The following is a 13,584-nucleotide window of genomic DNA, read 5'->3' on the forward strand; positions in this document are numbered from 1 at the left end:
TGAACTGTTATTGATGTATACATTATTTCACATGATTCCAGACTTTTTGAGATGTGACTACCAAAGTTCACTTGTTTCATTTTTCACCTCTTACTTTATGGACCCATTTTCCTCTTGTCAAATTAATTGATTAATTCATTATTCCAATCATTAAATATTAATTTTTTAATCAAATATTTATTAAACACATACTTTTGGTTAGAGTTAGAGTTCAATGCAGGCATCAGCATGTGCTGGGGGCAGAGTACGTGACAAAGAACCTGGTCTGTGTCTTCACTGGATCTACATTTAGAGGACGAGAGAGGCGAAGAAGGAAGCAAATGCACAAACAGGGTGCCCGGTAGAACAAATACAAAGTCCATACGTAGGGGTCCCAAGGGGAGAGTGGTGCATGTGTGTGGCACCTGGCTAGAACACTGAATGTGAGAGCTTCCTGTGAAGGTCATGTCTGTGCTGGCGCCGTCAGGAAGAGGTGGCATTGGCTGTGCGACCAGAGGAAGAAGGGCATGCGGGGGAAAAAGACCAGCGTGTGCAGAGACACTGAGAGCAAGTAGTTTTATTCCAAAGTTGCTTTCATATAAATTCATTTTTATGATCCACAGTTAAAAGGATTAATTTAAAAAAATAACTGCCAAGGCAGGCTAATCCAATTGGAGCGTTTGAGAATGGGTCTGAAGACCAATTGGAAGGCCCTCCATTCATTCCCTGCCCCCTCCCTCCCTCCATCCGTCCAACCGTCTGTCTGCCTTTCTGTCTGTCCGTCTATGCGTCCATCCACCCAATAAGCATCTACTGAGTGCCTATTGTGTGTCAGGCCCTGGGCTGGTTGTTGACCGTGTAATAACACAAGCACATGCCCGAGTGTAGAGGCTGGCTGTGCGAACAGCCTGCCGGGGCCATGTGGGTAAAATTTAGCACTTCTCATGGAGTGGGCTGGACCATGGGGCTGGGGGGAGCCACGTGTAATGTACTCTGCAGAGCCCAGAGCAAGGAGGAGGCTGGCGGGAAAGAGCTGAGAGCAACTCCTGCCAGATGGCTTCTCTCTTCCCCCAAGGAAGTGCAGACTTCATGCTGTGATATGATACACAGAACAGTGCTTCCTGTGGGGTTGCAAGGGCATTTTGAATCTAAAGACTACAGCTTGTTGATGTGTGAAAGAATTCTTTTTTACTTCTTCAGACTTTGTGAAGGGATAATCAGACCCAATTTTATAAGCCAGGGAGGAGATACTTGGGGTGAATTTAAATGCACCCATCCTAGTGGCTGGACCCCTAATGAAATGAGCTGTCACCTGTTGGGGGCTTCTCGGATGCACCCACTTGGTATCCTGTAGCTGTCACAAAGTAGCTCAGGTCCTCTTCTAAGTGGCCAATTATCTGCAGTTGATCAGATTCTGATACTGAGTCTTGTTTTATTCGACCCTCACTTCCAGAAACCTTACAGTTTCCTTAAAAAAAAAATTTATTGATTGATTTGGAAGGCAGAGTTACAGAGATAGAGAGGGAGAGACAGAGAGAGAGAGAGAGAGAGAGAGAGAGAGATCTTCCACCTGCTGGTTCCCCAAACGGCTGCAAAGGCTAGGGCTGGGCCAGGCCAGAGCCAGGAGCCAGGAGCCAGGAGTCAGGAGCTAGGAGCTGCTTCCAGGTTTCCCACGTGGGTGCAGGGACCCAAGCACTTGGGCCGTCTTGAGCTGCTTTCCTAGGTGCATTTGCAGGAAGCTGGATTGGAAGTGGAGCAGTGCTGGTGTTGCAGGTGGCGTCTTAACTCGTTGTGCCGCAGTGCTGGTCCTAAACCTTATTGTTTTCAACAGTGAACTAGGGAGAGATTTAGACTACTTGATCTGTGTACACCTCTCAAGTTCAATCATTTGCTTATTTATTTATGCCCCTCTCTAGCCTTTTTCCCTCCCACCTTGCTTCCTTGCTGGCTCCCTTCCATCCATCCATCCTCCCGTCCACCTAGTATTTAATTGAGTACCCGCCGTGTGCCAGGCACTGTACGAGCTGCTCAATCAATGACAGCAGAAGAGACAGACTCTACACTTGGAGCTTATCATCTATGAGGGGAGACAGAACAGCAAACGATGACACAGATAATGTCATTGTCAGTATAAGTGCCGTAAGTGAGAAGATATATGGTGGGTGAGACTGTGTATCAAAACAGCCTCTCTTACTTTGAGACTCAGAGAAGTCTTTCTGGACAAACACTTGGTGAAGATGGTCAGGAAACCATTCCCAGCAGAGGGCACAGCAAGTGCAGTGGCTCTGAGATAGGCCAGGGCGTGGTGACATTAAAGAAGCTCATGAATTCGCCGTCAACTCACAATACCAGTAGGAATAGCAGCTACTACTTCCTAAGAGCCGCTGTTTTCTGGGCGCTGTGCAGTCCTCAGCTGTGTGTTCTTAACTGAATTGCTTCCATCTGTGTCTCTGTAGGACAGGATGACAATGGTCGTACCTAATGTCACTGGGTTGTTGTGTGGATCCAGGGTGATGTCTAAGTCCTTAGCACTGTGTCTGGGCCATGGTATGTGCCTAGGAGAAATACCATGCAATTGCTGGAGTGTTTATGAATGGTGTTGGGTGGGAAGGCGTTCTTGTTGGGGCCCAGGGCTTGTCTGGCTCTTTGTTGGGGTCACTCTCAGAGCTTCTGCAGACCTGGAAGTCGGCCACTCAGCACAGCCAAGCAGGTGAAGCACCTGCTTCTCCATCTGCTCACACAGAACGAGGGGAGGGAGAGGCCAGCGCAGCGTGGCCTTCGGGCAGCAGGCACATTGGAGGTTGGCGGCTGGTGTTTGCAACATTGGTTGGCGCTGTGGAGGACACAGAGGGTCAAGGGCAATCATTATCACAGGACGGCTTAGTGGAAACCGTGCGTTCCGTTCCTTATCTGTTTTTGAGGCCAGCGCCTTCCTTGTTCTTGAACCGTGGGGAAAACATCTCCTACAAGTCCCTCTCCTGAGAGCCAGAGCCATTTCCCTGCTACAAACAACAAATAGCAACATAGCCAGTGTGAACAGCGCCTTCTCAGCCAGGGGAAACCCTCATTTGTGATTATTTATCCGTAAGAACTCTTTGCATATTACTAGGCTTGGAGAGAGAAGGAAGCCAAGAATGCCCAGGTACTCCTGTCCAGGACCCGTATCTTTCACTTGAGTGAGTGGCCCCCTTGGGTGACTGGGATATTTGGCAATATCTGGAAACATTGTGTTTGTGACAGTCTGGGAAAACAAGGTTGCTGCTGGAATCCGGTGAGTAGAGACAAGGGATGGTGTTGAAGGAAGACTCCCAGGACAGCTGTCAAAAATGCCCCTGATGCTATGGGTGAGACACCCTCATCTACTACTGCCTGTCAAGTATTGTTTTTGTAAAGCCAGTTGTGGGGAGGGTCCTGATTCTTGTGCAAAATTGTGTGTGTGTGTGCATGCGTGTTTGTGTTCATCTAAACTGATGCGCTCTCTTGGATCATTTTCCCTAAGAAGTTTTAGTTATCTGCCATCAATTAAAATACTTTGTTTTTGAATATACAATGTGAAGTTTGAAATCCTATGGTTGTGATAAGGTACCCCGCGAGCAGTCACTCTCCCCACCTCCACTCCTGTCCTCAGGCCTTCAGTTCCCGCGTCTGGGGGAAAACCATGCTCTGGTTATTTAGGTATTCATAGAGAGAGATTCCACATCTGCTTCTTGCATCCTTCCTAGTACCTTATGCACAGTTTTTCCTTGCTGCTTGCGTTTCACTAGATGACCTGTCTTAGCGATGTGTCCATATTGTCCCATCCTGAATGGCTTCATTCATTCTGAGAGCTGCACAGTGTTCCTTTAAGGACAGGGATAGGAGATGTGTGGCCCACGGGCGGATAAGACCTGCAAGTCATTTGATCTGGTGCATCCAAGGCAACCGCCAGGCTGGACTTGAAAGTCGATGAATCTTAGGCTCATTTTTAAAAAAGATTTATTTATTTGAGAGGCAGAGTTACAGAGAGAGAGAGAGAGGGAGTGAGAGAGATCTTCCATCTGCTGGTTCACTCCCCAAATGGCCACAACAGTCAGGGCTGGGCCAGGCTGAAGCCAGGAGTGAAGAGCTTCATCCGGGTCTTCCATGTGGGCAGCAGGGGTCCAAGCACTTGGACCATTTTCTGCTGCTTTCCCAGATGCATTAACAGGGAACTGGATTGGAAGTAGAGCAGCCGGGACTTGAAACGATGGTCTGATATGGGATGCTGGAATCACAGGTGGCGGTTTAAGCCGCTGCATCACAGCGCCAGCTCTAGCAGGCTACTTTTTTTTTTTTATCTTTTATTTAATGAATATAAATTTCCAAAGTACGACTCATGGGTTACAATGGCTTCCCCCCCCATACCGTCCCTCCCACCCACAACCCTCCCCTTTCCCACTCCCTCTCCCCTTCCATTCACATCAAGATTCATTTTCGATTATCTTAATATACAGAAGATCAGCTTAGTATACCTTAAGTAAGGATTTCAACAGTTTGCTCCCACACAGAAACATAAAGTGAAAAATAATAGATGATTTTTTTTTAAATGATGATGAAATCAGATCAGACCTATTGTCATGTTTAATCCCAGTGAGAGTCAAGTTGGGAATTGATAATTTCTTTCTTTTTTTTTTTTTTTTACAGAAGATCAGTTTAGTGTACATTAAGTAAAGATTTCAATCGTTTGCACCCCCATAGAAACACAAAGTGAAATATACTGTTTGAGTACTCGTTATAGCATTAAGCCTCAGTGTACAGCACATTAAGGACAGAGATCCTACATGAGGAGTAAGTGCACAGTGACTCCTGTTGTTGACTTTACAAATTGACACTCCTGTTTATGGCATCAGTAATCTCCCTATGCACCAGTCATGAGTTTCCAAGGCTATGGAAGCCCCTTGAGTTCTCCGACTCTTATCTTGTTTAGACACGGTCATAGTCAAAGTGGAGGTTCTCTCCTCCCTTCAGAGAAAGGCACCTCCCTCTTTGAAGACCTGTTCTTTCCACTGGGATCTCACTCACAGAGATCTTTTTGCCAGAGTGTCTTGGCTTTCCATGCCTGAAATACTCTCATGGGCTTTTCAGCCAGATCCGAGTGTAGCAGGCTACTTTTTAAGTTGATAATCTTGCATGGCCTGTGAATTATGCTATAAATATGCAAATCGTCTTTGCCAGGGAAAAAAAATGGGTTCCCCAGCCCAGCAGCATGGCCATACAGTCTCCTGCAGATCAGCACTAGGTCATTTCAAGTCTTTAGCTGTCCCAGACTGTGCTGCAGTGGACCTGCTGGGTCCTAACTGTGGACACACATGTGTGAGCACATCTCTAATGCAAGGTCTTGTGAGTGGAACTTCTGGGTTCAGCACACGTGCATGTTAAATGTGGGTAACGATTCTTGGCAGCAGCGGTTTGCTCCTGTGTGCTGTGCACGCTTTGTGTGCCCCACTTGATTGATTATACCCACTTTGGGTTATAGTCTTTGCAACTCACTCATGGTCCATAGGGCACAGCAAGAGCCTCTGTCTGCAGCCAGTTCTTCAAGACCAGCTGCACCTGCCCCCCTTCCCCCATGGGCTTTCTCCTAAGGGAAAGTAGGAGGCATGGGTTCTCTTGCTTAAAGAAATTTGTTAACTCCCCAGGGGTGCCTGCTGCTGGATTGGGAGTGAGGTGGCATTTAGAGCCTGCTGGCTGTGGTCTCCCTGTGCAGACTGGAAGTTGTGGGGTGTCTTTATCTGCAGGAAGCAGCTCTGAGAGCGGAAGAGGAGTGAAAGTAGATGGAGAGCTGGGGGAATTAGAAGGGGAGGAAGTCGTGGGAGAAATGCCTTTTTTTTTTTTTTAAGGACAGACACGGCAGATTTCTCCTGCCCATCTCGTTGGAATGCCAAGCAGGAATTAAATGGGAAGTCAGGCTGCTTCTGCCAGACCGGCTCAGCAGCCAGCCCTACCAGGCTCCTGGAGTTGCAGGCTGTTGTCTGAGCTGGCGAGGGTCCCCTCCCTGGAGTCTCTTGCAGGAACTGGCTGGAAGCAGCATCTTCTTTGAAGGAAGATGTAAGAAGCCACAAAGACACCATGCACTGGCTGAAGCCATGCAAGTAACTCTGGCCTGGCAAATCCATCCCCTAAGTTTGTACCAGGGCTGGTGCAAAAAGCTAAGGTACCTGGATATGTATGTCTCGCGTGCTGAGGTCTCCCAGCTCCTGGAGCAGTACCTGGTACACAGAAGGCACTCAAAGAACATTCACTGAAAATAAGGAACAATGCTTGGCAGATGTAGCTCTGTGTCTGCTAGGCTTCTTCGCCCTGGGGACAGACTTGATGTTTAACTCATAGTCAGTTGACAAACACCTTCACCAAGCAGAGCAAATGCTGGCTGAGAAAACTGGGATGTGTATGGGGTGGGGCGGGGCTCTTTTATCTGGTGTGCATGATGTTAGATCTCTGAAACTTGGATTTCTCTGCAGATCAGGGAGAAGACCCAAAGAGGCAGGGAGGAAGGATTTGCCCCTGCATTTACCAAAAGTAACCTTTTTATTTTGGAATTATCCTGGACCTTCAGAAAAGTTGTGAAGTGTGTCCAGACAGTTCCCCCTGAATACCTCTCTCCTGGTTTCCCCCAATATTAACATCTTAGGTAACCACAGTACATTTGCTCCTGCTCTTCTGGCAAACGGCGGTGAGCCTGTGCTGGAGAGAGAGAGAGCAGTCACATCTCAAACAGGAGCAAAGAAAAGAAAGGGTGGCTTGGGACCAAGCTTATTCCTTTTTCAACAGCCCTCATGCACAAACTACCAAAGAGGTGCAGAAGAACTATCACCCAGGGGTTAGCAGCCCATGAAGCTCTCACAAAGCCCCAGCTCTCAGCACTACCCTGAGGTTGAAGCCTTTAATCACGGGTCTTTGGGGGACACCAAACCATGTCTAAGCTGTACCATAGGGTCATCAGAAATCCTGAGAATCCATGATGGTGATAACAGAATGGAAATACCAGCTGTGGTAATGATAGGAGTAAGTGATTAAGGTGGTACTTATTCTGTGCTAAGTCCTTCTCCTGGAGTAACTTATTTGATGCTTTCAGCGTCCTGTGCAGTGCAGGTACAGTTGGAACAATTCCCATTTTACAGATGAGTAAGCTGAGGCAGAGCAGTTGAGGCGGAGAGGTCACACTGCTAGCCTCTAGCTCTTACTCGAGGTCCGAGTTGTCTGGCTCCAGTCTCCCACTCTTCACGACTTTCTGCACAGTGATGGTAATAGCTGTCATCCCTTGATGATAATGTGTTTTGGACACGAAGTTTTACATAGAATATTTCTAAACCTTCCCCCTGACTCAGAGAGCTGTGAAGAGCCCTGATTTTGTTGTCCTGCTTCAGGACAAAAATGCATGACCTCAAGATTTGTGAGCAAGAGCGGGAGGGGAGCGTGCGTGTGTGTGTGTGTGTGTGTGTGTGTGTTGCTGGAGGGAGCACTTCCACTGCCTCTGTCCTAGTTCTTTTCCCGATATATCTAGCCAGGTCTGCTCTGTGCACCTGGGCATGGTACTGCTAGGTCTTTTCTCTCCCAGCAGTGGCGAAGATTCGCGAAGCTTGGTCAGAACAAGAACAATCAGGAGTGCCTTGATTCTGAGAGCCAAACAAGATAATACTTCAGTTAATCAGCAAGCACAAGCCTTGGGCTCCAAGAGGCTAAGTGGTTTCTGCCCTAGATCTTGCAGATAGCTGGCAGGCAGGGTCCATATAAAAGCAAGGTTTGAGCGGCATGTTTTGGGTTGGGAAGAGGAGGAGCATGGCAGGGCCAACACAGCCATGGAAGGGTTCTTGGAGGTGGGGAAAGCACCTCATTTTCTTTAAAAATTTGGGGCTATTTTTAATTATTTGAAAGGGGGAGGAGGAGGGAGGGAGAGAAAGAGAAAGAGAAAGAGAAAGAGAAAGAGAAAGAGAAAGAGAAAGAGAAAGAGAAAGAGAGAGAGAGAGAGAGAGAGAGAGAGAATATTCCATCTGCTGGTTTACTCTCCAAATATCGACAGCATCAGGGCTGGGCTGCACTGATGCTGGGAGCCAGGAACTCGATCCGGTCTCCACCGTGGGTGGCAGGGACCCAGAAGCTTGAGCCATCATCTGCTGCCTCCCAGAGTGAGCATTAGCAGGAAGCTGGAGTCAAGAGTGGAGCCAGGACTTGAACCCGAGCCCTCTGATAGGGGCTGCTGGTGTCCCAAGTGGTGTCTTAACCACGGCACCAAACACCTGCGTCTTGAACTCATTTTCCACCCAGGGTCTCTTTCTGTGTCCTATGAGTCCTGTTGCCTGGGATGCGTCCCCCTCTCCCTTCCAATGGTGGGCTCTGGGTCTTCGGTTTAAAGGTCCCCTTGCTGACAAGGTCTACCTTGCTGGCGGCCTGCCTGAAGCCCCTCTGGAAATTTCCCAGGCTTGTGAGCTTCATGAAGTCCAGGACCTCTGCTTTGTTCACTGCTGTGTCCTCTGGGGCCTGGAACAGTGTTAGGAACACATCGTCTCTCATGAACTGTTTTGCCGAGTAATTGAATGAGCGGTTCATGTCATGTCCTGATGTGTGTCTGTCCTAGAACATAGCATTTTTGTCGTTAGCTTGACTGCTTCCTGGTGTGTGGTCAGATTCCCTTACGAGCCATCAGCTTGGGGAGGATGGAGAGTACCTCTGTCTCATTCACCTTCCAGCAGCCAAGGGCAGGCCTGGCGTGTGGTTAAAAGGAAGTGAGTTTTGGGGCCCGATGACCAGGATTCAAATCCCAGGTCTCCTGCTCACCTGCTAAGCCTCTCTATGCCTCAGTTTCCACATATGCACAAAGGGACAATAATAGCCTCTAAGTGTTAATATTGGTTAAAATGTTTAGGAGAGGGCCCGGGTGAGAATGTACCTTGTAAATGTCAGTGTTGTTAGTGCTGGGAAAATGTTTGGGATTTCAAGCTTGGGGGAATCTGTACGTAGAATGCAGATTTTCTCTCTGAGTGGCAAAATCCTTGCTAAGGACAGGTGGAGATGATCGGAGAGGCCCAGGAGATCTTAGAACCAGGCTGCTGAAGAAACCCGACCCCTCCTTCCCCTCTCTGTTCTCTTGGAAAAGGCCAGTTGCTAGCATGCCTAGCATTTCTGCTCTTCACAGCTTTCCACCTTTCTTTCTCTGCATTGGCCCTATTTTTTTTTTTTCCCCACAGCACGGCTTGGAATCTCGCGGGCTAACTTGCAGCTGGGGTGTGGGAGCCAGCGCTTCCATTTAGAGAAGCAGCCGGTCCTGGAATGCCGTGGCGGGGCTGCCAGGCTTGCTCCTGGGCCGAGCCAGCCAGGAATGCACTTTGCAGCTTACACAAGGCCGGGCCTTGGGTCCATGGAATTTCTCCTTGCCAAGGTTGGGTTTGCGGTACTGGTGGACAAGAGTGAGGGTGTGAGGACGGAGTGCAGAGTGACAGGGAGAGGTATCTTCTATCCACTGATTTACTTCCCCAGTGCTTGCAACAGCCAGGACTGGGCCAGGCCAAAGCCGGGCGCCTGGAACTCCATCCGGGTATCCATGGGGGTGACAGGGACTCCAGTACTTGAGCCTCAGTGTGTGCATCAGCAGGAAGCTGGATCACAAGTGGAGGTGGGACTCATCCCAGGCCCCCAGTGTGAGATATGGGGGTCTCAAGTAGCAGCTGCAACTCCACTTTTCACTTTTTTTTTTTTAATATTTATTTATTTGAGAGAGAGGTCTTCTGTCCACTGGTTCACTCCCCAGATGGCTGCAACGGCCAGAACTGGGCCAATCCGTGGTGCAGGGGCCCAAGGACTTGGGCCATCTTCTGCTGCTTTCCCAGGCCGTAGCAGAGAGCTGGATTGGAAGTGGAGCAGCCGGGACTGGAACCCCACTTTCACTTCAGCGCCGCCACTCTGGCCGCAGTCTGGGGGCTGGGTTATCGAGGGCTGGGCCAGGGCCCAGTGAGCAGGTGCTGGGGGCATCTGTTTGCATGAGGCTGGTGTGAGGAGGGAGGGGTGAAGTCAGGATGAGGCAGCAGAGGGCAGGCTTCATGTTCCCCGGGCCCCATGCACAGAACACAGTACCCGGATGTGTGGCCGGGAGACCTCACGTAAGAGCAGCTTTGGGGGGACCTGGGGCTGTTCCCTGGGCTATCTTGGAGGTGGAGTGATTTCTCAGGATGAGACTGGCAGAGCCCAGGCGAGTGAGGGGTGGGGAGCGCCAGGCAGGGTTGGTTTGGCCTCCACATCTAAGTTAGTGCTGAATTTCAGTCTTCAAGGAGTTCACAGACGCAGCTGGGTTTCCAGCTTTTCCTGAGACATTAGGGTCTCTGGCGGTGCTCGTGGGCCCGCCTTCCTGCCCAGGAACTGTCTGCGGAGCTGAGACGTGGCCACCACCTCTGCACTCACCGGAGTGCTCACCAGGCCTCTGTGACTTTCCTGCCTGGTTGTGAGGGCATCTGAGCTGGCCCTGCCTCCCCTGTGGGAGGCCCAGGCAGTGAGGGGAGAAGACTCAGAAAGGCAGGTGCAGGTGCAGGTGGTCCCCTGGGAGCCAGAGAGGCAGGGATGCCCCGTCCAGCAAGATCAGCGTGGCAGGTGCACAGACGTGGACAGGTAGGAGACGACCAGGTGTGCAGCAGGCTGCTTGCTTCCCTGAAGAGAGGGCTGCATGGGGTTGCTAATGCCGGAGGGCTGGAGAGACAGGTTTTATGAGGAAGGAGGTCTGGGAGAAAGGGAGGGGGCGGAGTGGGCGGCAGCTCCTAGAGCAGCTGAAGATTTAGGGTCCAGAGGGCGGGTGAAGGCCACGGGGCCTGGGAGACCCAGGCTGCTCCATGAAGGGGACCTGTGATGTCCGGGCTGGCTGCCTGCTGGCTGCGTCCCTGGGAGTGCTGGCCAGGGAACGCCCTGGAATGGAGCCAGGCCTTCCCTGGTGTTGCTAGTCACTCCGTCCCTCCCCAACCCTCCCCCGTCTGCTGAGCACCTGCTCTCCCGCTGCAGGGTCCCCGGTTTTAGTAACCCCAGATGTCTGCAAAGCAGCATTCCTCGGGTGTCTCCTTAAGGCCTTTGCTGAAATGTCAGCCTGTTTGTGGGGCCTTCCTGGCACCCCATTTAAAGATCACATACCCTACCCCAGGGGTGGGCGTTTGGCCTCCTGGTTCAGTTGCCCACTTTAGACATCACAGCGCCTGGATTCAAGAACTGGCCCTGGCTCCTGACTCGAGCAATTTGCTAACGCAGACCCTGGGAGGCTCATGTAGTTTGGTTTCTGCCACCCTCCAGCCACTCCCGTGGGAGACCTGGATTGGGTTTCCGGCTCCTGGCCCCAGTCCTCGCCACTCCTCACTGGGGGAGTGAACTGGTGGGTAGGAGCGCTCACTCTCTCAAGTGAAAAAATAAAAAGTTAAAGCCACTGCACACTCTGTGCATGTTTTTTTTTTTTTTAAATAAAGATTTACTTGAAAGTAAAGAGTTACACAGAGAAGGAAAGGCAGAGAGAGAGAGAGACAGATTGTCTTCCATCCACTGGTTCACTTCCCAGCTGGCCGCAATGGCCGGAGCTGTGCTGATCGGCAACCAGGAGCCAGGAGCTTCTTCTGGGTCTCCCACACAGGTGCAGGGGCCCAAGCACTTGGGCCATCTTCCACTGCCTTCCCAGGCCATAGCAGGGAGCTGGATTGGAAGCAGAGCAGCTGGAACTCAAACCAGTGTCCATATGGGATGCCGGCACTGCAGGCAGTGGCCTTACCCGCTAGGCCACAGCACCGGCCCCTCGGCCCCTCGTGTGTGTGTGTATGTATGTGTGTGTGTGTGTGTGTGTGTTTTGACAAGCAGAGTGGACAGTGAGAGAGAGAGACAGAGAGAAAGGTCTTTCTTTGCCGTTGGTTCACCCTCCAATGGCCGCCGTGGCCGGTGCACTGTGGCCAGCGCACTGCGGCCGGCGCATCGTGCTGATCCGAAGCCAGGAGCCAGGTGCAGGTGGTCTCCTGTGCAGGTGCAGGGACTAGGACTTGGGCCATCCTCCACTGCACTCCTGGGCCACAGCAGAGAGCTGGCCTGGAAGAAGGGCAACCGGGACAGAATCCGGCGCCCCGACCGGGACTAGAACCCGGTGTGCCGGCGCCGCAAGATGGAGGATTAGCCTAGTGAGCCGCAGTGCCGGCCTCCCTCTTGAGTGTTTTTAATCAGCCTCACCTACCTCCGAAGCACTTGTTCACACCTGACGTGGTGTGCAGCTGCCATTGGCGGAGTGTCCGGCGTGTGGGCCCCTGAGGGCAGGGACGCGCGTGCGCTGTGGACTGGCCAGGCGCCAGGCATCATTGTGGGCACTGACAGCCAAGAGTGGAGGCACCTGGTGGTGACTGCCGCAGGCTGTTTGTCATTCTGTGTGTCTGGGCCAGGAAAGATGCATTTGTTTTTTCTTTTGAAGAATATAGGACTTGGTCCACAGAGAGCAAAAAGGATTTTCCTTCAGGTTGAGAGCAGATCACAGATAAAGGGGCTTAGATTACCTTTCTCGGTCTGAATACGAGAGCGCTTCAGAAAGTGTGGGAAAATGGAAGTAGCGGTAGGTCTGGGGTGAGCGTGGTGCCGTGGCTGAGGTGCCGGCTGAGACGTCCACATCCCGCGTGGACGTCGCGGTGAGTCCCGGCTCTGCTGCTGGGTCCAGCTTCCTGCTGACGCTGCGAGGCCATGGTGGTGGCTCAAGTCCCCAGCCCCCTGCTATCTGGCGCAAAACCCAGATTGAGTGCCCAGCTCCTGCTTCCGCGTGGTCCTGCCCTGGCTGCCGTGGGCACCTGGGGAGTGAGCCAGCCGAGGGGAGATCTCTGTCCGTCTGCTTTTCGGATTTAAAACGAGATCAATTTATTTTGGCACAAAAATTTTGAAGTGCACGTGTGGTGTTTCCATCTTGCACGCGTCCCATGAGCTTTCCTGCGCGTGGATTCCGAAATTGTTTTGCACCATGACAAGCTTACCTTTCCGTTTCTTTTTTCCACAAACCTTTTGTAGCACGTTGTATGTCGGAATAGCTAAGACGTAGGGCTTCCGTTAGCTCTGACTCTGTTCTCAGTGCTCCATGAAGCTCTCCACACCCTCAGACGCCAGCCAATGGCAAACCCGAAGCAGCAGGGACCCCTGAGGGCCCATGCTGGTCATTACCCACCGAGTGACGTCAGCCTGGGGGATCAGGTGGCCTGAGTCAGGCGGGGGACAGCCTCAGCCCTGGGCACGGGCTGCACGTCTGCCTCAGCATCTAGGGCACTAACCACTGCTCCCTCCTCCTCTCCTAGGCATTTGCATCAAGTGTGGGCTTGGCATCTACGGAGCGAGGCAGGCGTGCCAGGCCATGGGGAGCCTGTACCACACCGACTGCTTCACCTGTGACTCCTGTGGTAGGTGGCCTCTACCCCAGGCCCTTTGCATGCCTTGTACTGCATTCCCATGCACAGGCACCAGGAGACCCCTGGGGCCTGGAGAGGGAGCTGCCGGGCCACTGCGGAGCCCTTAGCTGGCTGCCCCGGGGACCGGCTGCCTTGCTGGTCATGAGCTTGGGCACCTGCGTCCTGTCTCTGCAGGGTGCTGATGTCACTCGGCTGCTTGGGAGGG

The 13,584-nt window shown here is 51.7% G+C and overlaps 1 protein-coding gene across 27 annotated transcripts in view; it reads left to right on the forward strand.

Annotated features, from left to right (window-relative positions):
* LOC100358827 (Wilms tumor protein 1-interacting protein) overlaps positions 1-13,584 on the forward strand; it is an 80,138-nt gene that overhangs the window by 47,288 nt on the left and 19,266 nt on the right. For all 27 annotated transcript variants that reach the window (XM_070062382.1, XM_070062379.1, XM_070062386.1 and 24 more), the window contains one exon: positions 13,269-13,370. In XM_070062382.1, the coding sequence (XP_069918483.1) occupies positions 13,269-13,370 (102 nt within the window). The remainder of the gene's footprint in view (positions 1-13,268; positions 13,371-13,584) is intronic.

The sequence above is a fragment of the Oryctolagus cuniculus genome, chromosome 18 (genome assembly GCF_964237555.1).
Source record: "Oryctolagus cuniculus chromosome 18, mOryCun1.1, whole genome shotgun sequence".
Classification (NCBI taxonomy): Eukaryota; Metazoa; Chordata; class Mammalia; order Lagomorpha; family Leporidae; genus Oryctolagus; species Oryctolagus cuniculus.